General features: G+C 44.3%; 1 protein-coding gene across 20 annotated transcripts in view; it reads right to left on the bottom strand.

Annotated features, from left to right (window-relative positions):
* Positions 1-893: 893 nt before the first annotated feature.
* C2cd5 (C2 calcium dependent domain containing 5) overlaps positions 894-16,624 on the bottom strand; it is an 88,518-nt gene continuing 72,787 nt past the window's right edge. For 11 of the 20 annotated variants that reach the window (XM_029478443.2, XM_029478447.2, XM_029478445.2 and 8 more), the window contains 5 exons: positions 8,545-8,595; positions 7,564-7,665; positions 6,132-6,322; positions 3,022-3,168; positions 894-2,063 (listed from right to left, as the gene is read on the bottom strand). In XM_029478443.2, coding sequence (XP_029334303.1) covers positions 1,935-2,063; positions 3,022-3,168; positions 6,132-6,322; positions 7,564-7,665; positions 8,545-8,595 — 620 coding nt within the window. In that variant the 3' untranslated portion in view covers positions 894-1,934. The remainder of the gene's footprint in view (positions 2,064-3,021; positions 3,169-6,131; positions 6,323-7,563; positions 7,666-8,544; positions 8,596-16,624) is intronic. The other 9 variants (XM_029478451.2, XM_029478453.2, XM_029478449.2 and 6 more) reach the window with 2 other exon arrangements.

Genomic DNA, 16,624 nt, shown 5'->3' with positions numbered 1-16,624 from the left:
TCTTCAGGCACTCCTCAGGCCAGAGGGTGGGAGCATGGAACTGTCTCACCCACTGTCCACTAAGAAGCCTAGGCCCTTAGAGGGCTGTTCCAACAGTGTCCAGTGTCTGAAGACAGAAGGAGCAGACACTGGAAGACCCAGACCTGGTCAGTAAGGACATCTAAATTAATAAGAAGGCTCTCACGCAGAGATCCTCCAAGGTTCTTCTTTACCTATGCTCCTCAGCTCTTCCTTCCTTCACTGACCACCCAGGAAGCCCTGCCCACATCCAGGGTTACCTCACTGTGGGACAGATGGGAGCCTGCACACTAGATAGTCCTGTGATGAGGGCAGACTCGGCAGTTAGGGCGCACTGGGGAAGACAGGGGGCTTCTGTTACCTTAGAAATGCCTACTACAACCCCCCCACATCTGTCAAGCCTGCCAGGACCCAGCTGTGCCTGCAGAGAAGTTTTGCTCAAATGAGAGAACTTCACTATCTGCACCACAAATATTAGTTTCCTCCCAGAAAAGAGGCAGAGTTGCTCTCTCACCTACAAATAAAAGGCAATTTTCTCCGAGAGGGAAAAACAAAAACAAAACAAAAACAAACAAAACACCAGGGAAACAAGGCAAGGCAAAGGTGTCTGGCTTTACTGTAAGGTAAACAATAGCGTTCAATAGCAGGTGTTGAATACCTAATAGCCTGAGGACGGCAAGAGTGCCATAAGCACACAGAACACACACACGCACACACACTCACACACAAGCACACTAAGGACCAGGTCCACCACGCGGTAGGTACTCAGCGGAGGCTTACTGACTTCAGGAAGGGTGAGTGTGGGTGAAAAGACTGTAATGGCTCAGAAGCATGCATCACACAAAAGAGGCAAAGAGTTAGGAATGTGCTGTTTATAAACTTTTTATTTAAAAAATAAAATTATAAACAAAATACAGAAAAATATTGACACCTGTGTAACATTAAAATGACTTTTCATCTTTAGGGTAATTTGCTGTTTTGAGAGAATAAAATCCTATGTTTTATAAGGACATTTTGTTGGGCAAAGGAGGAATTTGCTATCTATCTCATTAGTAGTGGGCACTTGGCATAGGTAAGACTTAATACATACATTCAACACTTCACAGCATAGTCTACACCAACAGTGCACCTCACCAATCCCTAAGATTATTGAGTGCAATCTATCATTAGAAAATAATCCTGTTCTTCCTAGGTCAACTGTATTTTCACTACTTAAATGCATTCCACAGCACTCTCTCCCCAGTTGGAGCCAAGCCTCGTCTAGACAATTAAATATGAAGCAACGGCCGGTCGTGAGGTGCCCCTCCCTCCTTCATGAGGACAGCCAGTCCTGAGGCATCCTCCACTCCTGGGTGCGGACACCTCCGAGGGAGTTCCTGAGAGCACTCAGGCAATTCTGCAGACCCACACCACAGAATCTTCCTTTTAAAAGATGTTAGTTGAAACACATTACCCATCCAGCTAACAGAGTCCTCATTTCAAGCAAAAGACGCTGAGAAATCTGCACAGTAATTTTCTGAAAACACACAGAAGTTCCCTCCATTTTCAAATCAACTATGGACTCCTTAGCAATTTGGATTCCTGCTTGGTTTTCAAAGCCACGGGAGCTTCCTACCCTAGACTCTTGATAAGCGTCCATTTCATTTTTAATTATAATTTTATTAAAAATCAACACAAATTACAAATAACTCCCATAACTGAAGGTACCAGAATCCATGGGGCCTGTCTGTGTAGACTGGACAAACAAACTGTCAAGATGAGAAATTCTCAAGTCTCCCAGATGCGCACACAAACTAAGCAGCCGCACCCCTGCCCCTCAGTACCCCACCCCACGCGGGCCTTCTGGGCTGAGCAGACGGTGACACACAATGGAGACACACGAATTTCACTCGGTTGAGCCAGTTGAGCCGCTGTCTTCAAGTTGTAACTTCTCCGGTACATGAGGGCTGGCAGTTGGCAGCAGGCTGCTGAGATGACATGACCTCTAAGTCGGAGTCACGAACAAACACCACCGCGTCCCCACTGACATTTATGAGACACTGTGCCTGTGGAAACAGCAGACAGAAGCTCAGACGCATGCAACTGAGGGGACCACATGCCTGCTGTACACAGCTCTGGGAGAAAAGCGAATCCTACAGAGCCAGTCAAGCACAGGGTTAAAAACGATCTAGCAAGAGTGGAGAAAAGAAATCCAGAAAGCCCAGGCATCCATGACAAAATAGTTAAGCCTGCTATTAATCAGAGACCTATAAGGTGACAATAAGAGGCCATGTCTTATGATTGGAAGGTGGTGAAAGCTGGATATTACTAAAGCAACAAATCCCATGTTCTGGAGAAGAGCGATCTGTCAGTGTCTTTCAGAGCAGAGTCTGCACTCCGCAATCACCAGAAAGTCTGCACTTCCCCTAGAGAAAAGTGGACATGATTTTTTACTGCATCATATTTATAAAAGAAAAATACCCAAAACAATAGAAATACTATCTAGAAGAAAGGGAAAATATAGATTAGTTACGCTTGAAATACTAAACAGAAGTGAACATTATATAAAATCCTGGCAATATGACTGTGCCAGGCAGGCTCCATGCTGGAGACAGAAGTGTGGCGTGGAGAAGCAGGAGCACAAGGGCTTCCCTGACACAAAGCAAGGCAGAGCTGAGTCATCTCAGGAAACGCGCACTTTCCACAGCGTAAGACCCTGAGACACTGCAACCCTTAGAGGACAGGGCCTCCCATCTCTGTAACTCTGTCAGTTTCCCTGTAGTATTTTGGTAGAATTAAATAAGTGGTCTGTCCTGTGGTATGTTCTCCACCATCGGGGCAGGTCAAAAATGCTTAACTAGGGGCGACAACTGGTCAACCTGAGTGTGGTTATTGAAGCAGTCAGTAAGCATGCTGGAAGCATCCTCACTCAAAGCCCTAACAAGCCGCTTCTGTGGAAAGGAACAGAGGTGGGTGGCCAGAGGCATCCTCAGACGTCCTCACAGTGGCGGGCTGTTGTCTCACCTGGTTCTTACTGGGGTTCTCCATGAAGACACACTGCTTCATGATGTAGGACACAACAGCATTCCCGCCCAGCGCTGCCACGTGAGCTCGGACCATGGCAAACACTTCAGCAATGAAAGCGTGGAGAAAACCACTGACTCCGCCTTCCTGCAGACAACGTCACACAGGACACACAGAAATGTCAGAGGACACAGCGGATGGACATTCCAGGTTACCTCAATGTAAAGACAGCCATTTACATTTTCTTCAGAGTGAAGGTTTGTCTTTTTCATTAACAAGCACACTTTTACTAAACACATCTGGGTACGGACTTTGAAGGACTTTCATTAGAGCTCAGGGCATTGTGATTTGCCTTTGACTAGCTCTTATCACACAACTGCGTTTTATGAACACAGACCTCATGCTGCTGGCAAGTGCACTGTACGAATCTGCACACTGCTGCTGCTTCAGCACCAGCACCATCATCCTGATTTTGCACAGGGCCAAACGTGAACCTCAGGACTCCGCTGAGCCGGGCCTACACGTGTGTACTACCATGCAGCTCACTGGTGGTACTTGCTGCACCCGTCTTCCACATTACATGCTAATAATAATTCAGCATTGCAGAAAGAAGCATCGCATACATTGCTAAGAAACAGAGGAGTTCTGTGGGGTAACGACTTGAATTCACAAATGAACAAAACAGAAACGAAAAGCCAGTCAATAGCTTAAATGCTTTTCAGTTTAACTTTCCTATCCATTCTACTAGAGGTTAAGGATGACCAAAATGGAAATTTCTGAATTAAACTGAAGTAAGAGAACTTGAAGTCTACTGGTAGACTTCTACTGGTAGAAGCAAAGTTATTTTCTTAAGAACATCTTTAAAAAAAACAAGTTTATGTGCATGGGTGTTCTGTCTGCATTTCTGTCTGTGTACCACATACATGTTTGGTGCCCAGAGAGGAGAGAAGGCGGCACTGGATCCCCTGGAAATGGAATTGTGGATGGCAGTGAGCTGTGGTCTCCCTTCCCCCAGCCTGGAACCTGCTGGCTCAAGGGTGGAGTTTCCTGCTCATTCGTTCTGCCACGCCCACTGCTGGACCCTGTCGCTTTGCTGCTTGGAGCCACACACGTGTTCATCCTGCTACTGGACCCCAAGTTACTTTGTGGGAAATCGGGTTCCCTCCCCCTTCCTTTATAACTGGATGTCGAAACTAGTAAAAGGGGGGCTTTGAACATGAATTCGTCTTGGCCTCGTTCTTTCTCCCTCCCCATCTAGCTTCCTCTCTTTTCAGCTCGAGCCACCATCCTCAGTTGAACCGTTCACGTTGCGGACTGCCGGTCGGGCCGCAACAGTGAGCCACCATGTAGGTGCTAGAAACTGAGCCTGGGTCCCGTGAAGAGCAGCCAGTGCTCTAACTGCTGAGCTACCTTCCCATCTCCAGGACATCTGTTTATAAATCTAAGCAGAACTCCCAGATAGTGATCCTGTGAACTATCTCTGTTGAAACGGGAATGAGATCAGCCATCTCAGCTCCACGGCACAGTGCAGCTCTGTGCGCACCACAGTCACCCTCTGCTGATGAAGTCAGAGACTGGAGTATGGTATATGCAGAGGGAGGGTTCTAGGAGGCATAACTGACTGTAAGAAGGATCTCCCAGCCAATGACACACATGGACACTGCGCCTTAAGTTAACAGTGCAGGTCTCTGTTGCGGTGAAATCAACCACGGAGCAACACGGCAGCAGTGAATGATGCAACAGCATCGAAGAGTAAGGAAAGAAATGGTGGACGCAGTGTGGCCCGCAGCTTGTGTACAGACCCCACTGTCAAGGAGGCTGAGAAGACAGGATCCTGTGTATGAGACCGGCCTAAGCAACACAGCACCGCCATCCCACAGCAGGAACTTAAAGGAGTACTACTAGGAGCAACTAGAGAACAACAGAAAGACAATGCACATTTGAAACAAACCCATTCTATCAACCTGAAGCGGACTCTAATTCTCCCTTAGAGGCTCCGAGACATCCTCCACATAAACACAGAGTACAGATAAAATAGATTATCTTAGGAGGAAGAACCCACCTAAGTAATTGTCCTGTCAGACCTCATCATGCATTTGCACAAAGACAGCCGGGCCTGCACTGTGCCAGGCAGGCTCCATGCTGGAGACAGAAGTGTGGTGTGGAGAAGCAGGAGCACAGGGGCTTCCTTCCCTGACACAAAGCAAGGCAGAGCTGAGTCATCTCAGGAAACGCACACTTTCCACAGCGTAAGGCCCTGAGACACTGCAAGCCTTAGAGGCCATCTCTGTAACTCTGTGGGAACACTAAAGTGTTCAGTAGCCGTGACTCAGGGGTACAACACCATTTCCTTTCTACTTAGGTTAAATTCCCATGTTACAAATGGCACAAGAGAGTGGCCCTGATTTTGAAATGTAATCACAATCCTATAAATGTCATACCCACTGTGTGACAACGTCCGATGTACAGTAAGAAGCAGCAGGACAGTTCCTGTGCACTGTCGAGAGGGAGAACAGGAAACCTCATTCTTCTCCCAAAGGGAAGAAACCATAAAGCCAAAACAAGGTTACATCTAGACCATATACCTACTATAAAAATCATTATTTCTATTAAAAACCGCTACTCAAACATATCTCAAAAGGACCCAAACCAGCAAGGCGTTGGTGGCGCACGCCTTTAATCCCAGCACTGGGGAGGCAGAGGCAGGAGGATTTCTGAGTTCGAGGCCAGTCTGGTCTACAAAGTGAGTTCCAGGACAGCCAGGGCTACACAGAGAAACCCTGTCTTGAGACCCCCCTCCCCCCCCCAAAAAAAAAAACCCAAACCACCTTCTTGGAAACCTGCGAGTGTCCTGGTAGTGTTTTTACACTAAAGTTAAGTGTTTTACAACAAGGATCTACAACTTCTACAAACAAATGGGCTTAAATCAGATACAACTCTTGTAAAGTGCGTTACTGTATGAAATTTGGTAAGTTTACAAAAATCTACCCAGGTAAGTTACAAATCTGAAAGTAAATCATGAGCGTCCATGGCATTCCGAGGAACACATAACTGAAACCTTGCTTCTGGCATTAATTCTTTCAAAAACAACCTTCCGTTTCGTAAGTTACCTCGCGGAGAGAAGTGGTTTCTCTAATGAAAAACATGTTAATGATGCCAAGGTACTTGGTTATCTTTGCTCCAGGGATGAAAGAAAGCGGCGTCATCTTAACAACCCCAACTGTGGGACTTGCACAAGGTGGAGCAGAGCGATTCCGGAAATTTCCATCACCCATGGGACTTGCTTTTTCAACAGTCACAGCTAAAATTGGAGAAAGAGAAGGACACATTAAGAACAGACACTGCAAACTGATAATCCCTTAAGGCTTCCAAACAGAGGTGATAACATTCAGCTGTCTGTGAGGCTAAGCCATGTCATGAGAGAAAAGAAATTATCATGCATCACATGCAATCGAGAGAGAGAGAGAGAGAGAGAGAGAGAGACATGAGGAGGTGCTGGAATGGAATCTTTGGGAAGGAAAATGGCATTCCTGCAAAGGAAGATGTCGATGCGGTGCAGCGAGACACACAATGATGGCACAGAGTGAGACAGGAGAGCGCCAGAGCAGGAGGAGCTGCTGTAGGAACAAGTTATCCAGGAGAGTGTCAAAGTTGTGACATTCCAGTACAGTTCCACCTTGGTCGGAACACTCCAGCACTGTAGGCTTGCAGGCAGCCTAGGTAACATCAGATGTAATACAGTCCTGTTTGTCTTTCCCAAACTTTTTTGATTAAACAGCCATGTAACTTAAAGCTTAGCAGTCGATCGTGGCTGTCTAAAAGATGCTTTGGGAAGCTAACAGTAAAATAGTTCCCACCAGTTATGAAGTAACTGCAATCAGCCAGAAACACAAACCTGTGTTTCTAACCTCACAACAGCCACATGGTCACACCCTCCCTGCCACCTCAGGAGGAAACCAAGGTCACCTGCTTATTAATTTAGCACCTCTAGGACTAAAAAAAAAAAAAAAAAATGATTCTGATGTAACTCCTGCATTCTTTCCTTTAAAATGTGGTTTTTTTCCTTTTTAATATGAACTCACTCAAATATGGTTTCCTCAAAATCTGCCGTAACACAGGTTATAAAACATCTCTCTCTGGCTTAGCAGTAAGACAGATACACTGTCTACTTTTTCCCTGTACATACTTGGTCCCTGTCCCTCAGAATTCAGAAGCTGACAGCCTTGCTGTCAGCAGTTCACTGGGTCCTGAAGAGTGTCTCTTCAACAAGAAAGCTGGCCGAGTCCTCCTAGACAGGGATGTAATATGCATCTGTGTACTTTCATAAAAAGTAAAATTTAAAAGACCATTCTACAGCTAAAAGTAGCCACCGAAAGGCTCTGTGACAGCTCCTCACACATGACCAAGCACCTGCAGCTCCCACACTCAAACACAGGACTGATCAGCAGTGTCGTTACTAGGCAGTAAGGTCTAGCCTTCAGCACTGCGAAGTCAGGGTAACGATTTTCAGGTCATCAGAACGTGGTAGAAACATCCGCCTACTTGTCTTAATTGATCCGCGCCTTATGGTCTGAGCTTTCAGTTTAATGAGCTCTATCCAGCTGCTGCATCTGTCTGCAAAGGAACTGTAATCAACTGACGTTGCTGGAAACACAGACAGAAAACAAAAGAAAACAAAGAAAAAATATGGATGATGTGTCGTACTCGCCACAATGCTGCTCTGATGACGTAACTTAACTTCACTGTAGCTCACAGACAGGAGGTGGTGCACAGTCAAGCTTTAGACAGCCAAGTGATCAAACCCAGTGAGGGTTGGCAGAGCGCTGGGCACGGAGTCTGGGACAAGTACAGCCCAGCTGATGCAGAGCAGAGGACTCAGCCTGCTCAGTTGTTCCCACTCTCCTCACTATAAGAATTTAGTTACTTCTATTTGATTTTAATTTATTTAATTTATATTAATTTATTTATTTAATTTTCAATTCATAATCAACCCATTATGAGCAAACCCATTCCCTACTTTTAGCTGAAATTCAAAACTGAAAAATAATAAAGTATTGAAAGTGTTTGAAGGGGAAAAACCAAAGAGAAAAAAAAAGAAAGAGAACCCCCCCCCCCCGACCTGTCTCTTACTAAAGTGTCCATCAATAACCCAACTCGGGAAACAGCAAGAAACCCGAGGGGCACTGCCGTCTACGGTCCGCTTCCAGGTCTGACTCCTGGTCGCAAGGCCTCTGACAAGAAGGAGGGGGGCAGCTAGCACCCCTTCTGCCAACAGTAACATTTACATTGCTGCTGATGGTAAAAGGCTAAAGAACAAAACCTTTAGAAACTCAAACACGTTTACATAGTAAAAAGTAGCAATAACAAAGTAATACCTTTGAATTTGTAAAACATTCTAAATACAACAAAGCCTTCCCTGGGCTCTACTCCGCTGTCCAGTGCATCCCTACACTCTAACGGCATGTCTCCTCATCTAGAACCTCACACCTTACAGTGACTGTGTGCTTAGGCAGACAAACTCACCTCTCTGTGCAGCTGGGATACCTGAGTTAGAGTTCGCACTCTCCAGGTGTTCTAATAAGACAATACAGACAACATTAGCTCGGATGCGAGGACAAGCCAGCACCTCTTCTCTGCTGCTTGTTAATATCTTCCGTAAACCAGAAGAATAGAACAAGTAAGTCTTTATGGCTTCATTACAAAAGCAAACCAAGCACAAGTATTAGGATATAAACTGGCAGTTCCTTTATATGAAAACAGCCCCGTTAATAAATACTATGCCAAGATGATTGCTTGTTACAACACAAAGTGAGTTTCTGGAGAAATTACAAACAGTAGCATGCTAATAGAGCCCTGGCGCGAGGTAAGAAGACAGCGTCCGCGTGCTGGGGAGGGCAATGTTTTCAGGGAGGAGTGAGAGCTTGTACCTGGGAACATCGCACAGCAGGAAACCAGCCACACACACCAACACCACTGCCTAGCTGCGACCCTCCTCCCCTCCAACTTAAGGTCACCCTCGGACTTATCAACAACTCCCTCTAGTGGTAGCAAACCTTTGTGACACTTAAATGATTGGCATCTCCAGAGAGATGGCTAGGAATCCCACCCTTCCGAGCAGCCTTGGGGGTAGCACCCAGAGGTTGTCCTGGGGTCTTAGGTATTTGCTGTGTATATGTAAAATATTGTGAAAAGGTGAAAGAAAGTACTGCTAAAGCTTATCTACTTTTGTTCTTCACGCTCAGCCGGGCGTGGTGGCGCACGCCTTTAATCCCAGCACTTGGGAGGCAGAGGCAGGCAGATTTCTGAGTTCGAGGCCAGCCTGGTTTACAGAGTGAGTTCCAGGACAGCCAGGGCTATACAGAGAAACCTTGTCTCGAAAAACCAAACAAGCAAACAAACAAACTGCAGTGTTCTTCACGCTCTCTCTGTACGAGCATATTTGTATTTTTGTTTCAAGGAATTATAAAACTGAAAGAAAAAGAATAGCTCATTAGAAACACTGAAAATATTTGGGGCATCCAATTTTTTTAAAAGTATCAATTAAGCAAATACATTGTCCATCTCTAATGTATTGGTCGTTTGGTAATATTTTCAAATTTATAAAATTTAATTACTCAAAATATGACTTGTTCAGAACATTCTCATCAGTGGGGCAGCCCTTGCATGTGGCAGCTAACATGGAGAGTGTGCAGCAGTTGCAGTCCTCCGAATGTGGAGTTGCTTAAGGACTGCAGGCCATAGGATGACTGGGACGGTCACAAACATGTAAACATTGATCATAATGTCCACGGACGGCATATCTAACAGGGTGCGGTCTTCCTGATTCAGCAGACTGAGGGATATAGCAAGTCTAGAAGGAGGTGGGAATCCAGGAAGAAGCCAGACCGCTCCTGACATACATTCAGCAGCTTAAAAGTCTCTAGAGACTGCACAGGACAGGAAGTGGCTCAACACATACATGAACAACCGGCCTACTTGAGACTTAGAGGTCCCCATGTTTCTCTGGAGTCCTTGCTGAGGAGGGCAAACTCCATGAGTATTCATTACAGAGCGTATACTTGAGCTGGGTGTCATGACAAACATCTGTAACTCAGAATGTACAGATGGTTCAAGGCTGACTGAAATAACCAAGAGGCAGGGAACGATAGCTTCGTGGTAGGCTGCCTGCCTAGTGTGCACAGGCTCTAAGACTTGAGCTCCACTCAGAGGAACAAAAGAGAGAATGTAGAATTCAGATTAGGCCTCTTGTGAACGCCTCCCATCCCCCAAGGATCAAGAAGGAATGACTCAAATTTTAAAAACCACTAAAAAGAAATTCTCTTCTGTAACTCTGTAATGTTGTATCTGATTTAATGGCAACTGTGCCATTATACCCTAAACTGTGCCAAATGGAAAAGACATGGTACAAAGCAATATAAAAATGTTTGTGTTCATAAAGAAGACAATTAGGAGCCAAGCACTGAGGTTCACACTGTAAACCCAGCCTTTGGAAGAAGGCAGAAGGAGGGTCAGGAATTTAAAGTCATCCTCAGCTATGCAGTGAGTCTGTTCAGTCTGGGCTACATAAGATCCTGTCTCAACAAAGGGAACGGGAAGAGTTACAGCAGTGCTGAGAGCCCATGGTGGGATGGAACTGGTAGGAGATGAAGCTATAATGTACATCAGAGCTTAAATTTACAAGGTGTTAAGGCATTAGAACGTTGAAGAACTAAACAGTCGTTTGGCCAATGATGCTATGAATGTACAAAATGAGTTAATTTTAAGAAAATGTTTCTAACCATTAAAAAAAAAAAAGATCCTGTCTCAAAAAACCATAAACAAACAAATAAATAAAAAATTAATAAATATTCCATTTTTTTCTATGTAGCTAGTAAGAATATGTGCTCTTTTTTTTAAAAAGATTTATTTATTTATTTATTTATTTAATGTAATACACTGTAGCTGTCTTCAGAAGTACCAGAAGAGGGCATCAGATCTTATTATGGGTGGTTGTGAGCCACTATGTGGTTGCTGGGAGGGTGCTCTTCCCCACTGAGCCAAGTGTGTGCTCTTGAGAAGGGAGATGAAGGAAGAAGGAAGAAGGAGACTCTATTTTAGACTACATGATCTTTATACTGTGTGAATTTCTCTCTTTCCCCCTATTTTTTTTTATAAAGGGGGAGGAGTTCTTTGTTCCCTGACTTCGATAGCTTTGAATCACAGCCATTCTTCAGCGTTCACAGAGCCTCTTGAATGCACTGTTATCACTCACACTTGCTCTGATCTGAACTCTTCTCTTGCAGAGATGCTCAAGGTCAGCTGGTATGGAACAAGTGAACTCTGCCACTTCAGTCCAGTTTGTACACCTTAGACACAGAAGTCCTCAGACTTCCTGGCTCCTTCTCAACATAGTTTGGTTTCCCAGGTAACAGACCCTCAAACAAGAAGGCACTACAACTGTATGCAGTCTGGCTTGTTGACACACTGGTAACTCTAACAGTAAAGCAATCAGCAATCCCCAGGTCAATAGTAACCCAACACAACAGCTTTCATTACTTCTTACAAGCACCGTCCAAGGTCTGCTGGGGAGCTAGTGCTGAATTCTACGCCATGCGCACGTCTATGTGCAGGAGTGAGACAAACACTGCCCATGCAGATGAGAGCCCCACTCCATCTGCAAAGGGCTGTTATCAAGACACACAGCAGTCCACGCTTTTACAGTTTCTGTGTATGTGTGTGTACGTGTGTGTGTGTACGTGTGCATGTGCCCACATGAGCAGTTAAAGGTCAGCCTACACAGAGCAAGCTTCCTTCTTCCGTCATAGGAGACTAGGAATCTAACTGGACAAAGCTAGTAAGCTTACAGTTAGTTAGCTGACTCTAGCAACACTTAGCAAACAAGCCGCACATCCCCAAGTGTGGAGACTAAAACAAACGCAGGTTAAGAACGGGCTAGCAGCATGAGTATGTTAGTGACCAACACAGCAGCAGCACAGTGGCAACAAGTCTCCCCCTCCTTTCATGTGCTTCTACAGTTCTTCTCAAGCGTCTGATAGCCAATGAGATACACCTGTCAGCTGTAGCTATAACCTGGATGCTTAGCTCCTCCGAGGTACATACTAACATACTCCAGGGAAATTGGTACCACTGTAAAGGGTCAGTTTGGTTTCCCACACATTACAACCCAGAAAGGCCCTTCCAAGTTGATAGATCTTCAGTGTAGGTCTACCTTCCCAGCCTCCAGAACTCTGAGGCATTAAGTTTCTATTCTTTCTAAATCACCATTTTCTGGTGAGTATGACACACTAGACAAAGGCTGCTGTAACACAAATCACTAACTCCTGTGACTTTTTACTTCTATCATTACAAGTTATCAATCATCTTTGCTTATTTATCAATCATCTTTGCTCTAATTTTTTTTTTTTTTTTTTTTTGGCTTTTTCAAGACAGGGTTTCTCTGTATAGCCCTGGCTGTCCTGGAACTCACTCTGTAAACCAGGCCAGCCTCGAACTCAGAAATCTGCCTACCTCTGCCTCCCAAGTGCTGAGATTAAAGGCATGCGCCATCACCGCCCGGCTTGCTCTAAATTTCTTAAAGTGAATGTATTTTTAAAGTTATTGTCTTAAAAATTCCTACAAATAATATTCTTTTGTAGAATAAAAAGAATGGCTGGGCGTGGTGGCGCATGCCTTTGGTCCCAGCACTTGGGAGGCAGAGGCAGGCGGATTTCCACAGAGTGAGTTCCAGGACAGCCAGGGCTACACAGAGAAACCCTGTCTCAAAAACCAAAAGAAAAACAAAAACAAAAACAAAACAAACAAAAAAATCCAGAGTCTTTAATTTTTATTATTTTACTATTTAAATACTCAAAGTTTTAAGTTACTATTATCACAACTGAGTTTCACTGTCTTTCAGGCATTTTTATCAACATAATAAATGATTGAATATACCTATATCTATAAAAAGTGGCTTACTGACGAAGTTAATGATGAATCTAAAGATGATAGAAACCTCCTCAGATGTGGATGAGCTGATGAAGAAATCGCCATAGGAGCTGTAAATTATGAAGGTATAAAGACAGAAGGAGAAGCTTCCATGTGAAGAGCTTTTTATCATGGGAAATTAAAAGTAAGGCATCGGCACTGTAGAGCTCGATCCGCTTCCTCCTCCCAGAGCCTGTACAGCCTAGGTCTTTTTCCTTGCTTTGCACTCTGCCTTTTCAGCAGCTCACGGACCTCAAGCTGCCCTGAGGACAGAGGGAAGGAAAACCTCCCCACCTCTGCTTCTCCGCTGACTACAGCCCTCCCTTCCACCCATCTCTTGGATGAGCTACAGACACCTGGACCTCTCTTTACATTTGTTTCATTCCTTCATTCGTTTGCTTGTTTTGGAGAGAGGGTCTCACACTAAGGAGTTCTGGGATCACAGCTCGCACACCTCTCTCTAGTCTCTCATTCTCATTCTCTGCCCGACAGCACCCTCCCCTGCCAGCACTCTGACCATCCAAACTACGTGAAGCCTACCCACAAGCCTACTGTACTGCTGTCACCACTGGGGTCACAATGTGAATGAACACGTACAATGTGTAAAGAGCAAACACAGCAGACGTCTGAGAGACTGTTACTATATAAAGTATCTATAGCATATAAGAGCTACTACATACAGTAAGAATTCAGAAACATGCCTCATTTGTTGGAAAAATAAAAGCTAATGCTTACAGATTTTCATGCTGCCTGCCGTAGTCAGTGGCTGGTTAAATCGAGTGCCCCTGCCAGGGTCAGCAACTGCACTGAGCAGGTGACTGAGGGAGAACCAAGCAGCATGAAGCCGGGAGCAGGAGGGAATGGAAGGGCCCTGGTCCATCCTTACAACCAGTAAGACTATGTCGTCCTATGAACTTACTGACAGTATTAAACAGTCAAGATCAGAATAAAACTGCCACTCTGTAATAGATTAGACTTTACCATATGTGAGATATATTTAAAGTAGCATGTGGTTCATAATTGTTTAAGTCCATCACCTCACCATAACTAATATTCCAGATATATATCTTCAGATTTCTAAAGCGGTATTAAGCTTTTACAAACATTAAAGCAGAAAATTATTGATTTCATCTACATTCTATGAGAAAATTTTCATTTAAAACTTTTTACCCCAAATATCTTCACTTAGACTGTATATTTTTACTATATTTAATCTCTGCATTTTTTATATGCATCATTTAAAAAAGTATATTAAAAACAACAACAACAAATATAGTACTAGCCATAAACATGAGGCTAAACCATTATGAAAGTAGTGTAAAACCTGTGCTACTACCCATGCCTTCTTACAGCACAGCCTAGGAAACACGTCATGGTGATTCCACATCATGTATGTTCCTCCTAAGGCCTGTGTGCAAATCCTGACAACCTTTAAGAAGTAACTTAAATCAACAGCTAGTAATACTTCAAAGCAAACAAATCATGGTAACTATCTAGGTGACACTGAGTGAATCAGAAATCTAAGACAAACCAATAAACGTGTTCCCTTGAAAAACGGGGAACTAGGATAGACGCATGTAATGAAAGCAGTACATGACACTGACCCTTGTTGGTAATAACCAGTCAGTCAGTCAATAGGTAAATAACAACAAAAGGTTAATCTAAAAGCAAAGTGCAACTGTTTATAAACACGTTATGCCTGGCTCTTCAGACTATTCTTTTTTTTTTTTTTTTTTGAGTACATGACTGTTAATTAGAAGTCAATGCTTGCCAGGCGTGGTGGCGCACGCCTTTAATCCCAGCACTTGGGAGGCAGGCGGATTTCTGAGTTCGAGGCCAGCCTGGTCTACAAAGTGAGTGCCAGGACAGCCAGGGCTACACAGAGAAACCCAGTCTCGAAAAACCAAAAAAAAAAAAAAAAAAAAAAAGAAGTCAATGCTTACAACAGTCTGCCTGCTCAGCTGGTCACCTCAGCAAAACCACACAAGTGAGACCCCCACCCAGAAGTCCTCCCAACCCTCCTGGCTTCCTCTCCCAAACTCCTCTTCACTGCTAACCTTAGATTTTCACACCCTTTCTAAACACTCCAATCACGTTATAAGAGCACTGCTCTAGTCTTCAAACCTTTCACAACCCACCTTACCCTCAATCCTTGCAAGTTACCTTAAAATAACTTTAAAGCCCGTGTCCTCCTGAAAGGATGAGAGAAGTAAAGACAATGTACGCACACAACACAAGCCAGAACTTGGACAACTACGGGTGAGAGGCACAAGTACAGTGTGCACTGCTGGTTTTCTCGTAACAGGCAAGCACAGTTTTTGCGTGGATCACTGGGTGGCACACATTTTAGTATGTTTTATATATTAGTAGACACGATGGTTCGGATTTTAGGACGGCAGTGAAGGTGGTATGGTGTCAATGTTTCTCTAACTCTGGAAACGCTTTCTTAAGTAAGACCTAGAGCCAAGGCTTTAACCTACAGAGTGAACCCCTCACTCCGCACCCTTTGTCAGCCACTCCCATGCTGGGGTTGCTCGAAAGGACTCAGAACTTAGAGAGGAATCTGACTGGCTGCTTTACCTCACTGGAGGGTTCTTGGAAAACCTGGTAATTATGAAAGCTCTCTGAACTGGACAAGAGTTCAACCTTTCATTTACATTTTAACTACTACAAACATGTTCACAATCACAAAACATAGAAACACGCAAATGTTTAAAACTTAAAGACTAAGAGGAAGAGTAAAACTCGAGACTGTAGACCTGTGAAGCCAGGGCTGACAGAGGTCTGTCGTCAGCCAGCAGGCTTTCCTCCACCTCAGGCCTCTCTGCTGCCTGACATCAGCAGGAAGCACTTGAAGCAGGACACATGTAAGGCTCCCAGCCAGATGCTCCTCCTCCTCTTGCTCTTCAGTTCACACAATGCACAGTGCATTTCACACAGGGACCGATCGACCACACAAGCAGTAGTTGTAACTGGCTTCAACATTTGGAAGTGTCACGATGGATAAGGCAAACTTACAAATGTCATGCTAATCTTCTGCAAGTCCAATTAGTAGAGACTATGTGGCTAAAATCCAGCTAAAATACATCCCGATTCCAAACATATTCTGTTAAGTTAGCAGCAGACTTTAACCCTTTGCTGGCCAGGTTTCACAGATGGTTCCTCATGCAGAGGGAAGACAAATGATCCCTGAAAATCTGGGGGATCTAAGGAACTCAGCGAAGTTTTTTTTTTTTAAAGACTTACTTTTATTTTGTGTGTACAAGTGTTCTGCATGCACATATTTCTGTTCAGAGTATGTGTGCCTGATAACTAAAGAGGCCAGGTCCCCTGAGACTGACTATAGACAGTTGTGAGCTGCCATGTGGGTGCTGGGAACTAAAGGCGATCCAACTGGCAAGTGTTAGCCTCTGAGCCAGCGTCAAGGGACGCTAAGGTTTCCTGTACCACTCTAAATTGGATTGAAGTTGGTGACACAAGAAAAGATATGCAGTTACCAGTTGAGAATTCCAACATGGCTTATCTCTTCAAATCTATGGACTCTGAGATAAACATACATCCCTGAATGGACAGATAGACCGTGCAATGGCTGAGTTAGTGAACACACACACACATACATTCTGCTTTACATATAATTTGT

Source organism: Mus caroli, unplaced genomic scaffold (genome assembly GCF_978045245.1).
Source record: "Mus caroli unplaced genomic scaffold, Mus_caroli_1 scaffold_7, whole genome shotgun sequence".
NCBI lineage: Eukaryota > Metazoa > Chordata > Mammalia > Rodentia > Muridae > Mus > Mus caroli.
Note: the sequence above shows the minus strand (reverse complement) of the source record. Positions and strands in the feature narration are given on the sequence as shown.